At 36.2% G+C, this 14,825-nt stretch overlaps 1 protein-coding gene across 1 annotated transcript in view; it reads right to left on the bottom strand.

Annotated features, from left to right (window-relative positions):
• Positions 1-1,461: 1,461 nt before the first annotated feature.
• LOC103373114 (PHD finger protein 21A-like) overlaps positions 1,462-14,825 on the bottom strand; it is a 15,746-nt gene continuing 2,382 nt past the window's right edge. Inside the window, exons 2-6 of the mRNA XM_008302929.1 lie at positions 8,595-8,634; positions 7,073-7,124; positions 5,833-5,922; positions 1,649-1,681; positions 1,462-1,563 (exon numbers count right to left, since the gene is read on the bottom strand). Coding sequence (XP_008301151.1) covers positions 1,462-1,563; positions 1,649-1,681; positions 5,833-5,922; positions 7,073-7,114 — 267 coding nt within the window. The 5' untranslated portion in view covers positions 7,115-7,124; positions 8,595-8,634. The remainder of the gene's footprint in view (positions 1,564-1,648; positions 1,682-5,832; positions 5,923-7,072; positions 7,125-8,594; positions 8,635-14,825) is intronic.

Raw genomic sequence — 14,825 nt, 5'->3', positions numbered from 1 at the left:
TCTCAAAATTACCACCAAAAGATGCAAAACAACCAAAAAAGATGCAAAATGACCACAAAATTACATAGAATGACCACAAAGAGATGCAAAATAACCATAAAGTGACGCAAAACCACAAAGAAGACACAGAACAACCACAGAGAGGCCCAATATGAGCCTCCAGATGTGTGGAATGGGTGTCACATTGCTTGGAATAGATTCAGCATGACCACAAAGCAATGCAGAATTATCACAAAGGGATAAAACAGACACAAAGAGACGCAAACTAACTATAACGAGACTAAATGACCAGAAAGAGAAGCAAACAAACATAGTTCACAGTTGGTTTGTGTCTCAGTTTTGCGTCTTGCAGCCTTTTGTTAGTGTGTTTGTCTTTTCTATCAGAACATGTAAAGTTGTGTATTTGGCCTTCATCTGCTACACTTGAGCTTTAAATCCAAGTCTATCCACCTTAAACCACACCAGAGTTAAAGTCAAGGCCTCTTTTTTTAATTTAAAGTCTCCATCATACAAAAATCCGACGTGCAGCGGATACGAGAAACTTTAAAATCACTTCTAACTTCTCAGGTTTAACTTCATGTGTGTTTCCTGCTACAGACGATTTCTCATTTTCTACCTGCAGGTCTAAAAGTCTGTTGATCAGCTGTGAAGGTAAAACATCAGATTTCCACAAAGCGACAGAAATCAGACGTAGTTCAGTCATAACGTCGTCTCTACTGATCGGCTACAGAGAAACAATACGAGCATCAGAGACAGAACAGAAACCAGACTCACTGCTCTCGCTTTCAGGTTGACACAACATCTGAACTCGTCTCATTCACACCTCTACACTTCACTGTTTACACTGAAACTGGATTTAAAATGACTGAAATTAGTCGATCAACAGAAGTTTAACCTACAACTATTTCAAAACTGCTTTTTTTAAGCACTTTTTTACACAAAAGTGACAAATATTTGCAGCTTTCAGTCACAAACGTGAGGATCTGAATGGAAGGTTTTGCTTTATTAAAACGTTTTCTCGCTGTTTTATCTGTTGTTTTTCTGTCTTCAAAGATTATTTTTAGGGCGGTTTACACCTTTTTTCTGGAAATGCGTGGGAACAGAGCAGGAGAGTGACCTGCAGCAAAAGGTTTCATGATTATTTTACTGTTTTATTATAAATTTACCTGCTTTTTTATTTTATTGTGTTTGTTTTTAATCTGTAAATAATCAGTATTTTGTGGTTTCGGACTCTCATTTAAAGACATTACACGGAGCTGTGGAAATCATAATACAATTGGACTTTTCACAGTTGTCTGCCACTTCATAGACAAAACAATTGATGAGCTCGTTCCTCTACGTGGAGACGTTTTGCTGCCTCTACGAACGTCATTAGCGACTGAGCTCCTGTGAAAGACGTGAACTTCTCCTTTAAATGAACCGTTCCCTCGTTTCACCTCCCCGCAGACAGACACCTGCTCATTAGCAGGAAGGAGTGCGCGCCGTGGAGGAACGTACCTGCTTCTCGCTGAGCGCTGTGATCTTCGCTTGAAGTTCGTGGAGCTGCTTCTTCAGATCTGCGTTCTGAAAAGCAAAACAGAGCCTGTGAGTGTGTGTGGAAGCTCGGCGTGGTGTTTCAGAGTCTCGTAGAGCGGCGGTGAGTTCTTACCTGAGGGTCCTGCTTCATCTGAGCAACCAGTTTCTGCAGAAGAAGAAGAAGAAAAAGACAGAGTGAGAAAAAAACAAAAAACAGGAACCACAGCAGTGACATCTGCTGGTGAGAAACAGGAACTGCGAGCAGATGAGCGGCTGCCAGCAGAGCAGCTGCAGCTTCAGAGCTGCACAAACTAACGCTGCTTTTCTCTCTTTCTGTCCACACTGAGGACACAGCCATCTTGTTTGAATAACCTTTATTTAACTGTCGGGTTCTGGCTGCAGGAATCTAAACGTGCAGCGGGAGTTAACGCAACGCACAAGACTCAGAACAATCGCACAGTTTCTGCAGCTTTAACGGTGAACTCCCCGAGGACCAGCGCGCTCCCTCCTCCTCCCTTTGTTTGGTTTAAACACCAACATCAGCACATATGGAAGTATTTACTATTGCAGGACTCAAGAAGTCCACGTTTTTGCCTAAAAAATGCCTCAATTTTCTGGTAATTCTTAGAAATTGAACACCAGAGCCACCTAAAGACAAACTGTTCAAGTAATGAGGCCAGTAAATCAGTTCTGCAGCGTTTCTAAAAGGGAAAGTTAAAGGATGACAAATAAATGGAAATAAATCATCTATTCTTTTAGTTTTAGTTTGACAAAAACTACTTTAGTGTGTATATTTCTGACTAGGAAACTGTTTAAATGAATACTAATTTAACACAAAAAATAATAATACTACATTTTAATTTTAGAATAATTATAATAAATCAGAAAGATTTCATATTGTTGCGTTTATTCCAGATTCTTTCTTTGTATTTATTTCTCACATTTTTCATGTCAACTCAATCTATGAAGTTTAAAAACACTGTTTTTCTTTTCGGTGAACAAAAATCTTACATTTGTATTTCAGTGTGTATCAGTGGCGGCTGGTGAACATGTTTGGTGGAGGCGCAGTCTGTAAATGAGCTTTTATTTAAAATCAGAAACTACAATATGAGTAACATCAACTATTTACAGGAATGCAAATGTTCTACCTTTGGAGGATATTCTGATCATGATCTAATTTAACATTATCCAGACTGACCAGAACTAAATGTCAAAACCAGTCATCAAACTTTTATCTATATTTACAGGATCTGAACAAACTCAAAACACAGAAATAATGAAAAAAAACACTATTCAGGGCTCCAGACTGACTCTTTCACTGGTAGCACCAGTACGACCCACTTCCTCATTTTGTTGCACCTCCCACCTGGTCAAAGGCAAAACATATGACTTTCTGAACATCTTGTTATCGATAGACGATTTCCTGATGTTCCCTGAACGCCCCACACAGCAGACTGGTAGCTGCTGTTTGGTGGCTGTGGTCTGACAGGTGTGTGACCAAAAATGACTTTAAAAATAATAAACTAGGGCGTTCTCAGGTCAGATTTGTCTGAGGTTAAACCCAGTTACATGAATTCTACACGCGGTCTTTTCTACGAGCAGCCTTCTCTCCTCTGACAGCAGGTCGATGCATTAAGCGTCACGACAGTAGCTGTGATCTAGAAGCGGAGGAGCTGAAAGGCCGCAACAGTGTCAGAAAGCTCAGTCGTAAGAACGTCGAAGGACAGTTTTGATATCCAACCACAGGAGACAAAAGCAAATAAAGACTAAATTAATTGGCTTGCAGCAAAAGTGGACGGGTCCGGGACGCACCGAGCTGCATCCCGTTAGAAAGTCTGCAGCTGCCAATCAGAGTCCGGGCCGAAGTCACATGATCACGAAAAGTTTTCAAGCTACATACACGCTCATGTGGCCGCAACCAGGAAGTGTAGAATTAGTGAACACGCAGTGAAGACTAATATTAAATCTGTTAATAATATAAATATTGTTAATATGGCAAAAGAATATCAACGTTATTATTAATTTTATTATTTTGTTATAATTAATTCAAATCTAATTTTACGTTTAAGATCTGCTTTTGATCTGGTCAGTAGTAGTGTATTAACCAGCCGCCACTGGACTGTTTCTAAATGTTGTAAAATCACTAAACTGTTCAAATCAACACAAATTTACCAACAAAAAAATATTTTCAATTATATAAATCTTCCAAAACTATTTGTAACTGAAGTTTTTATTGTATTTTGCAACAATCAGAATAAAACCAGAAAGATTACTGTCATGTTGTTTTATTTACTTTGAATTATTTCTGACAAATCTTTCACATTCTTCATTTGTACTTAATTTCTGAAGTAGAAAAACTTAAAAATCGTACATTTTTACTTTAGCGTGTATATTTCTGGATGTTGTACAACTGCTTGACACTTTTTAAATCAATAATAATTATAATTTAGTTTCTTATTGTTTAGTGACTTCACATTATTTCTATTATTATTTAAATAACAGATAAATGTGTCTGTAAAATAAAAAGTTGTACATTTACTTTGCCTACTTCAAACTATTCTGATGTTATATTTTACACTTGAACACTGTTTGTCAGGTTTTGACCGTTAAAGGATCATATTGAGCAAATCAATCATCTGTACTGGAAAACATGTTTTATTTTAGCTGCACAAAAAAAAATTAGAAATTTTACTGAAACACTGTTTTGTTTCTGAGTCACCTCCAAGTTTTCTGACACTTTAAAAAAAATTTTCTTTTTTCATACGAGCAGCGTTGTCGTGGAGCCGTTTTAATCTGGATGTCACTGTAGGAGTTTTAGCTCCTAAACAAATGGAGAGAGAAGGCTAGAAGCTAACGTTGCTAACATGCTGGAGCTGATAAGCAGCAAACGATGCTTTGATAGAACGTCCAGGTGGAACTCGAAGCTTTAGAGTTTCTGCTTCTGAACCTTGAGAAGAAAACACGAAGCATCACAGGCCGAGCCGGCTGTAATATTCTCCGTCTAATATCTCAGTGGCTGTCGGCCCCTCGACGCCTCACATATTAATCACGGACCTCTTTGCTTCATAAAGACGTTTTTCAGCCTCTGACTTCATGCAGCCTGAACCCGGTGACTCGACGCTGACGGACGGACTTTTAACATTTCGTTTCTTTTTAAAACTGTCCTCTTGAAGCTTCCCTCTGAGAAACTCGTCTTTGTGCTCGAGCAGAACCATTTTTTTGTGAATGAATCCCTGGTAGGAAAAAAAAAATGAAGCAAAACAGGCAGCCTTAAGGCCGGGGCGAACAGCGGTTGCGGTTCTATTCAGACTACAATAGGAACACGTCGGGCTGCTGCAGACGGTCACTTTGCCCCTCGTGTCGAACACCGAAAAACTCCGGCGGACGTTTCTGAAAGGCTGCGACTCTGCAGACCGGGCTGTAGCACAGCGTCTGTGATTATTCCTATTCTTGAGGTGAGCCGAGAACAGGCTACCTGGAGAATTCTCAATAAAGTTTGCCTCCGACTGGCACCACACTATATTTTTAAAAGTCCTTCTGGTGCCAATCACAGGAAAAGCAATCAGCCTCTTGGGGTGAAAAATTAGCGTTTAATGGTCGGTGGAACATCGGAGACGACAGGAGCGTGGACATTTTGTGACCGAACTTGCACCATCATATAACTGGTTTGTATTGTTCTATCAAAGCAGGGTTGTACTAATGAAGACCACATATACTTAGCAATGAACCTGCAAAATCTCAGGACTTTAGCTACAATATTTTTAAAGCTATGGCACTTCAAACTTTGCTCCACAGATTGGCGTGAAGAAAATAGTGTCAAAATTAACATGACTCCAGATTAGTTACTTTCTGTCGTCTCTCTCCCCTTTTCTAGTTTTTTCTCCAAGTAGGTGTGTCACATTTACACAATGCAACCATGGATGTACACACTGTGTTGCCACTACTTTGTTTATTATTATTATTTATGCATATGTTTAGTGCTGCTGTGAAAGATGCTGCTGTTGTAACATCGGGAGTTTCTCCTGGCGTGGGGAGCAATAAAGGATTATCTTATCTTAACTCAAAAGCTAATGCTAGCTATGAGCCCAGATTGTACACATGATCGATTTAATCAATATTCATCACTTTAAAACAAAAATCTCTCCAACTGAAGATGGCTAGGAGTTGGGGATTTTTACTACGACCCTTTACTACTTTATGCAGTTTACAAAGTTAAAGCCGAGCTCGCAGGAAGCAGTCAGAACAAGGAGAGGTTCTCGCGTGGAGCCCAGTGGCTCTGCTAACCCAGTAACCCAGTGGCCCGGAAACCAGTCTCACCTGATGGATCTGGATCTCCACCTTCAGAGCCTCCTGTAACGTCTGTAATTCCATCATGGATCCAGTCAGTCTGCCAGCCGATCGATCAGCCTGCACACAAACACCACGGGGAGGACGGACGGGGGGGTGTAAACAGCAGCTTCGACAGGAATCGCCCGCTCTGTGGTCGCCGTCGCGGCCGTCGTCATGGATACGTGACGTGCAGCCGTACGGGACCGGGCGGTGATACTTTATCGTCAAGGTGACACAAGGTCACGGCAGGTCCAGATTAAATATCAGCACAGGTGTGAAGTAAACAAGCAGCAAAAGTTTCAGGCTGCAAAAGTACTTTTCCTCAGGAGTATTATTACTGTATGAATACTGCATATGTGGATGTATTACAGCTGTAATCAATACTGTACATGTGGACGCATCAGCACTGGATTTATACTGCATGTGTGGACGTGGTATCACTTTCATTAATAGAGTATATGTGGACGTATTACTGTATTAATACTGCATACGTCAACAAATTACCTTAGCACAACAGTATATGTGAAAGTATTAATGCTGTAATTAATACTGCATATGTGGATGTATTATTACAGTAATAATATTGTAAATGTGGATATACTGCTATTGTTTTATCACTGTATATGTGGACGTATTATTACCGCAAAATTACTGTATATGTTTATTAATTACTACTGTACATGTGGACAAATTATTACTGTAATAACACTGCATATGTGGATGTATGATTGCCATAATATTACTGTATATGTTTATTACTGTATTACTACTATATATGTGGACAATTACTACTACAAATATGAACATATTACAACTGTAATTAAGACTAAATATGTGGTTTATTATTATTGTATAACTACAGTCAAAGTAAATGTATTACAACAGTAATACAATATATGCAAAACTATTTATACCGTAATTTATTCTGCATATTGTGCTAATGTGGGTGTATTATTACTGTAATAAATACGATATATGTCGCCATATTATTACTCTAATTAATACTGTATTTGGACATATAACTACTGTATTAACACTGTAGATATGGACGTGCTGTTACTGTATTATTACTGCATATTTGGGCATATTATTGCTGTATTATTACTGCATATGTAGACATACTTTTACCGTAATTAATACTGTATATTAGACATGTCATTATTGTATTAATATTCTATATGTTGACTTGTTGTTACTATAATACATACAGTAATATGTGTGCTTTTACCTTAACACCGTCTCCAGTAGGAAAACCATCCAACTGAAGCATTAAAGTGCCGCTGCAAACAAACAAAAACACACAAGACAGCAAATTAGTACGATTCTACAACAAGGTAAACAAAAGCTTTTCATTACGATTACAACAGTCAAACAGAGTGAAAGAAAACTGTCTTTAATATTATGTTTGAAACATATACGTTGCTGTGTAATTAAATTAAATAAGTTGCTTCATTGAACAATCAAAACACATTACGTTACAAGCCTTTCCATTATTACGTAGTTGTACTTACATATAAAAATATATTAAACATAACTTTAATGTTATTGAAAAAATGTATTTAATTCACAATTATCATTTAAATACAAAATAAATCTAACTATGAAGCTTAGTTTACGCTGATGGAGGTCGTAAAACTGCTAAATTAATGCTAAATAAACATTTAACAACAGTTTTAATCCTCAGTGGGACAAACTAACTAATAATCACAATAAAATCAAGCATTTCGTTGCTTTATGGCATTGTTTATCTGCACTTTGTAACACATCATATGTGACTTTAAATCTTAAATAAAATCAGTCATACCAAGTAAACACATCTGTAAAATTAAATAACTTAAACGTGAATGTATTTTACACCATTGTGGCTCAATTAGTTACTTCAGTATTACTGACTTCACACAGAGTAAATGTATTTAATTACCAAACTTAATTACATGCTGTCTGCCTCTTCATTAACAGTTTAATTAGTCAGTAAATTAAAGTTGCTTAACTGCGTTTTTTTTTTTTGGTTTCCTGAATTCTGACTTGACAGTAAATGTTCGACAGAGTCAACGTTGCTTTAACTGAGACAAGTTGGTTCACTGATCTAAAACACAAAGTTGTTTAACGTTTTTTATGAAATTTTCATTGACTTTTAAACCTTGTGGATGCATCTTCACCTACTTATTGAACTCAAACACATAATATAACCTTTTCTGCAAACTAAAAACAAGTTACAATTAAATTTAAAATGTGTCAGAAATAACTTTTATTTTATTACAAGACAGTTTCAAAAGAGCCTTGAAATTAGAAGTTTATATGCAACTTTGCACTATGAAAACTAACCATAATTTCACTCTTAAATAGCTCATATTTAAAATACATGATAATAACTATATAATAAATATAAAGCTCCTTCTCCAGTTATAGTTTATAGAGGATATCTTAAGCCGTACACGGTTTAGGTGGCTCTTAATCGCTTTAGTGTTTCACATTTCTTGTATTTTAAACTTGTCTCATCATCCTGTTTTGTGTTGCTTTAATATTTTTTGTAATTTTGTTTTCTTCGACAAATTGATTTATTTTTGTTGCTGCCAGACTGTAAACGTGTACAAAACTTAGTTTGTTTTAAACATGCTGCGGGAATAAACTTGATTTAATTTGATTAAACTAACACAGGCTGCTTCATTATTATCAAACGTATCAGAATTCAAGTCACGCTATAATTTTAAAATCGTTATTTCAATGAATGATTATAAGAAGGGACTCACCACCTGGCTGTGGGACTGGACTCCACCCCTCTGTGCTGCCCTGCAACACGAAACAAACGCACACTGTGAGCTCCGACGTCTAACAAATAACAGCAGGTTCACAGCAGCAGAGAAACAACAACAACAAGGACGGACATTATTCCAAGTCACATCTCAGGTCTTTAGAGCACCAGTCGGAGTCGTTCGGACTTTATTGTCCCAGCAGGGGAAGTATTTTTAACTGGACTGTACATCACGGAGCTGTAAGTCTCCGGGTCGGCCGGTCGATACGCTCACATCAATCTCCGGTGTAACTTTCATAAGGAGGAAAGTTTACGTGGACTCCAACTAACTTCCTTTTATTGTTGGCCAAAAACTTTGCAAACAGCAAACTGGATATCAAATACCAGTAACCAACATGCAGGTCATTTAAAACAGCAGCTAACTTTCCCAAATTCTGCATCACAGGAATATTCACAGGTTAAAGCTGGTCCACTTTGAGTCTGTTATCATTTCTGTATTAAAGATTATTTATCATACCTCAAACACTACCTTTCTAAGTCGATTTAGAATTAATTTAGGCTAATAAGGCTGCTCTCCTGCTGCCTTTTTATTCCCCGCGATCAATCGATTGGTTGAAAAGTCAGTATGATTTCAGCAACACCAACATTTTCTTTAGTTGACTGCAGCCCTAATTAGCAGAAGGTCATAAATAATAAAAATACTGCATCATAAGTGAAAGTCCTGCATTCTGAACTCTACGTCAGTACACAGCTATTATCAGCTTCGTGTAGTTACAGCTGTGCAGTAAAATGTCTCCTCATATCTGACTTCATGTGAACAACACGAACCAAAACAGACCAAATGGACGTATACAGATGTAGTTCACACACACACACACACACACGAGGCAGCTGGTAGAAATCCAGCCAAATTATATCGTCAGCTGGCTCATCTTAAACACATAAATTTACTCTTTGAAAACAGCCTGAAGCCTCTCAGACTCGAAAACCTTCACTTCAGCAGAAATACTCCATTCAAGGCAAAAAGCCTGCATTCACAATTCCCACCAAACTACAGCAGCATCATCAATAACGTGTACTTTAAAGCACTCCATAACCGGTAAAAAATGTCACATCTGGTTTAATACGGACACATAATGGAGGAGAAAACAAGAAAAAAAACTATCTATTTTGAAAACATGATCGTTTTTTTAACCTTTGGTAGCTTAAAAAAATGATAATATTCTTAATATTTCCCGTTGAAATGCGGTTTAGTACGAGTACAAAACATAGAATGTATTTTAATAAAGTACAAGCACCGTAAAAGTACACTGAAGTCCTAACAGTAGCTTCCAAAACTGGTTCTGTGTTGTTCTGGGACTCATCTAGGTTTGTTTTTTTTAATCCCGCTATAATAACAAATCCGATTTGACTTGGTTACACTCCTCCACTGATGTATTTACTTGTCATGCAGACACCCTGAAGTCACCGAGGCAGACGGTAAATCTTTTAGAAACACTTCCTCCTACTCCACCTCCACAAAGCGCCTCCAACTATCGTCTAAATACGACCAGGTGAGAAGTTTAACGGCTTCTTTTTTTTTTTTTTTTCCTGTGACTCTTTAAAACAAAGTGAAGTCGACCAGTCACAACCACAGAGGGAGCTTTTACTTTTAACTGGTTTTGTTTTAATACATTCTAGAGGAGAAATAACTCAAGAGCAAAGTTTGGAGGGAAAAAGATCTTAACAGTTCTCTGTAGCGCCCCCTGGTGTGCTACATGAGAAACATTAACATAAGGTCTGTAAGAAAGTTTTCAGAATTAATAGCAACCTGTAAGTGTGTGAAATTGGAGCCAAGCTATGGGCTGAGTTCCTCCACAGGGTCACCAGATTAATGATTTATTATTTATCACAAACCCATCAGAGAAGTTTAAAGTGGAAATGATTTTAGCTCGTCAGAGAACAGGTTTAATTTTTACTATGTGTTGGATGTTATAAGAATATTACAGGTTTAGTTCAGGAACATGGAACTAAAGTACTCATTCAGTGCAATGAAATTACAATATTTCCTTCAAAATGTAGAGGAGTACAAGTATAAAGCCGCAGAAAATGGAAATACTCAAGCAGCCAAACCTTATACAAATTGTACTAACACAAAAACTAACAGCTGTCCGGTGAAAGTAGTGCAGCAAAAGGTACATTTTCTCTAGAATATAGCGGAATACAAGCAGGCAAATACTCAACACTTCAGTTTTCTAGTTACCAAGTATTCACAAAAACTATTAAACAACAACTACAGCATTCAGATGAATGTAGAGGAGTAAAAAAATACAATATCACCCTTTGTTTTTGCATTTAACTCCCACGTTTCGGAGAAAAAGTCCACTATTTTCATCTGAAGTGTAGTGGAGTACATGGATAGAGCAGCAGGAAAAGGAAATACTCAAGTGCTTCCATTTACAACTACTTTAAAACTGTACTTTCAAACTACAACCCACAGTCTAAAACCTGCAACAAGAGGTTCAAAGTACTCTGATTTCTGTTTTATACTCACTAAATGATTTTCTACTACGTTAATCTGATCAAATGAATGTAGTGCCAGAAAAAGTACAAATACGGTGAAGCACAAATAGAAAGTAGCAGAAAACAGAATAACTCAAGTACTGCAGTTTCACAAATACCACAAAACTGTACTTTACCTCACAAGATGAAACACGTGATCGTGACTACTCAGTGTTTTGTTTTGTATTTAAAAGCTTTAAGTAAACACAGACAGTAACTAAAGTATTCCCATGAATGTAGAAATACAGTAAAAAGTACTTTAAAGTACTCAGTTAGTAAACCACACTCTAACACATGTGACAGAGAACTCTGATAAAAGCTTGTATGTTTCTTTTTTGAGTAAAATCTCATGTAGTAAGAAGTATAAAGGAGCAGGAAATGGTACTCTTGAAGTAGTTATATTTCTAAATATCTAAAAAATGTACTTTGTACTCTAAGTTGTTATTACACAAAAATAAACTAAAGAATTCTGATGAATGCAGTGCAATAAAACGTTCAATAAGTTGCAGAAGATGGAAATACTCATGTACTTCCATTTACAAGTACCACAAAACTGTACTTCTACACATCTGTAGTGTATTAGTACTCATGAGAAACTACTTCATTACTACAAACCACAATCTAAAACCTGTGACAGGAGCCTCAAACTACTCTGATCAGCTGCTTGTGTTTTTAAGTTTAGTGTCAGTTGTAAGTACACAAAAATAAACTGCACAATATTTCCTTCTGAAATTTGGCACAGTACAAGTATAAAGTAGTACAAAACAAAAATACTCAAATACAATTTCCAAGAACCTAAAAAGTAAGTCATGTATTGGTTAGTACTTGTGAAAAACTACTTCATTGCTAAAAGCCACATCCTGAAACTTGCAACAAGCAGCTCTAAGTACTCTTAAAATCCTTAAAAGTTTTTATTTGATAAAAAATGTAGTAGCATAAAAATACTCAAGTCAATCTAAGTATCAAGTAAAAAGTAAAAGAACTCAGATGAACGTAGTGGAGTACAAGTACAACATAAGAAATATTTGAGAACTTCTATTTTTAAAGTGCCTGAAAACTAAGTACTGTATTGGTACCAGACAAAAACTACTAAATTAGTAAAAGCCACAGCCTGAAGCCTGCAATAAGGACACCCGAGTACTCTGTAGAACGCTTCTAACAAAAATGTAGTATAAGTATATGAACACTCAAGTACTTCCATTTCCAAGTACCTAAAAACTGCACTTTGTACTTTGTTCTGCTTCCTAAAAGTAACATGTAAGTGTTAAAAAACAAAAAAGGAACTTAAGAACTTAGATGAATGCATGTAGTACAAGTATAAAGCAGCAGAATATGGAAATACTCAAGTACTTCTATTTCCCAAGCATCTAAAAGCTCAGTACTGTACTAGTACTACAGAAAAACTAATTAGTAAAAGTCACCACCTGCAACTAACAACAAGAGGCTCTCGGCAGCTTATATGTTTTTATTTTATGTAAAACCTTAATAAAAAGTACAAACTCCCCTCTGAAGTTTACTGTAGTATAAGTATGAAGTAGCAGAATATGGAAATATTTAAGTACTTTTAATTTCAAAGCACCGAAAATCTAAAAACTGTCTTAGTAATACAGCAAAAGTACTTAATTTGTAAAAGTCACAGCTTGAAAACTGCTATAAGGAGACCTGAGTACTTTGTTAAAACTTTCAAGGGAAAATGTAGTGAAGTACAAGTATAAGAATACTCAAGTACTTTCATTTCCAAGTAAAAACAAAGTACTGTATTTGTATCAGACAAAAACCACTTAATCAACTATAAGCCACGGCCCTAAACCTGTGTCAACGGGACCACAGTAGTCTAATAAAAGTTTCTAAGGAAAGTGTAGTAGAGTATGAGTATGAAAATACTTGATTACTTCCGTTTTCCAGTAACTAAAACTGTACTTAAGGCTCTGCCTTCTTGCTTTGTTTCTTAAAAGCATCATGTAAACGTCAGATACACAAAAGCAACTCAAGAGTTCAGATGAATGGAGTACAAGTATGAAGCAGCAGAAAATGGAAATATTCAAGTACTTTCATTTCCAAGTACCTACAAAGTAAGTAATGTATTACTGCTGGCAAAAAACGACTTAATTAGATAAAGACCCAGCCTGCAGCCTGAAACCTGCAATAAGAGAATAAGTAGGGGAACTGGGTATTCTGATAAAAGTTTATGTTCGTCTTCTATCAAAACTGTAGTAGAGTATAAACAGATAAATACTTAAGTACTTCCTCTTTCAAGGACTTAAAACAGCACTGTTGACTGCCTTTTTGTTTTGTTTCTTAAAAGCATCCTGTCAATTACAAAAGAACCAACTGAAGACTTCTGATGAGTGTAGTGGAGTAAAAGTGGAAGGTAGCAGAAAATATAATACTCAAGTACTTCTATCTTCAAAGTACCCATAAACTAAGAACTATATTCGTTACAGACAAAAACTACTTTCTTAACAGTATAAAACCTGCATCAAGAAAAACAAAAAAGTAGTTGAATACAAGTGTAAAAACACTGAAGTACTTTCATTTACAAGTACCTACAACTATAAGTTATACTCTCAAAGGCATCATGTCAAGTGAAATTGCAAAAACACAACTTAGCAGAAAAGAACATGAAAATACTCAAGTACTTCTACTTTCCAAGTACCTATAACCTAAGTACTACATTAATTGTAGACATAAAGTACTTATTTTAATCACAAGTCACAGCACAAAACCTACATCAAAGGCACATGAATACTCTTAAAAGCATCTAGAAAAACAAATATAGTTGATTACAAGTAGAAAAACACTCAGATACTTTGATGTACAAGTACCTAAAATTGTATTTTGTACTCTTAAAGGCATCATGTAAATTACAGTTACACAAAAACAACTCAACAGGCCAGATGAGTGTCACAGAGTACAAGTAGAAAGAAGCACAAAATATCATCCTCAAGTACTTCTGTTTTTCAAGTACCTATACACTAAGTACTATATTAGTTGCAGACAAAAAAAACTTTCTTATCAGTATAAAACCTGCACCAAGGGCACCTGAGAACTCGTGAAAGCTTCTGTGAAAAAAAAAATTAGTATAAAAACACTCAAGTACTTCTATTTTCCAAGTAGCTATAAACTAAGTCTGCAACTGAAACTACCTATTTAAGCATGAGCCACCGTAGAAAACCTGCATCAAAGGCACCTGAGTACTTTAAAAAGCATCTATAAAAAAAATGTAGTTGAGTACAAGTATAAAAACACTCAAGTACCTTCATTTCAAAGTACCTAAAACTGCATGTAGTACTGCTAAAAGCAAACATGTTAATCACAACCACACAAAAACAACTTAAGACTTCAGATGAGTGAAGCAGAGTACAAGCAGAAAGTAGAAGAAAACACAACACTCAAGTACTTCTATTTATAATAGAGGACATATAAACTAAAACTGTATTAGTTGAAGACAAAAAAAATACTTTCTTAACAGTGTAAAACCTGCAACCAGGGCACCAGAGTACTCCTAAAAAAATTCAGTTGAGTACAAGTATAAAAACACTCAAGTACTACTGTTTTCCAAGTACCTATAAAAAGACAAAAACTACCTATTTAACCATTAGCCACTTAATAAAACTACATCAAAGGCACCTGAGTACTTTGAAAAGCATCTATAACATCTATTTTTAAAATATAGTTGAGTACAAGT

Source organism: Stegastes partitus, unplaced genomic scaffold, assembly GCF_000690725.1.
Source record: "Stegastes partitus isolate 25-593 unplaced genomic scaffold, Stegastes_partitus-1.0.2 Scaffold1909, whole genome shotgun sequence".
Taxonomy (NCBI): Eukaryota; Metazoa; Chordata; class Actinopteri; family Pomacentridae; genus Stegastes; species Stegastes partitus.
Note: the sequence above shows the minus strand (reverse complement) of the source record. Positions and strands in the feature narration are given on the sequence as shown.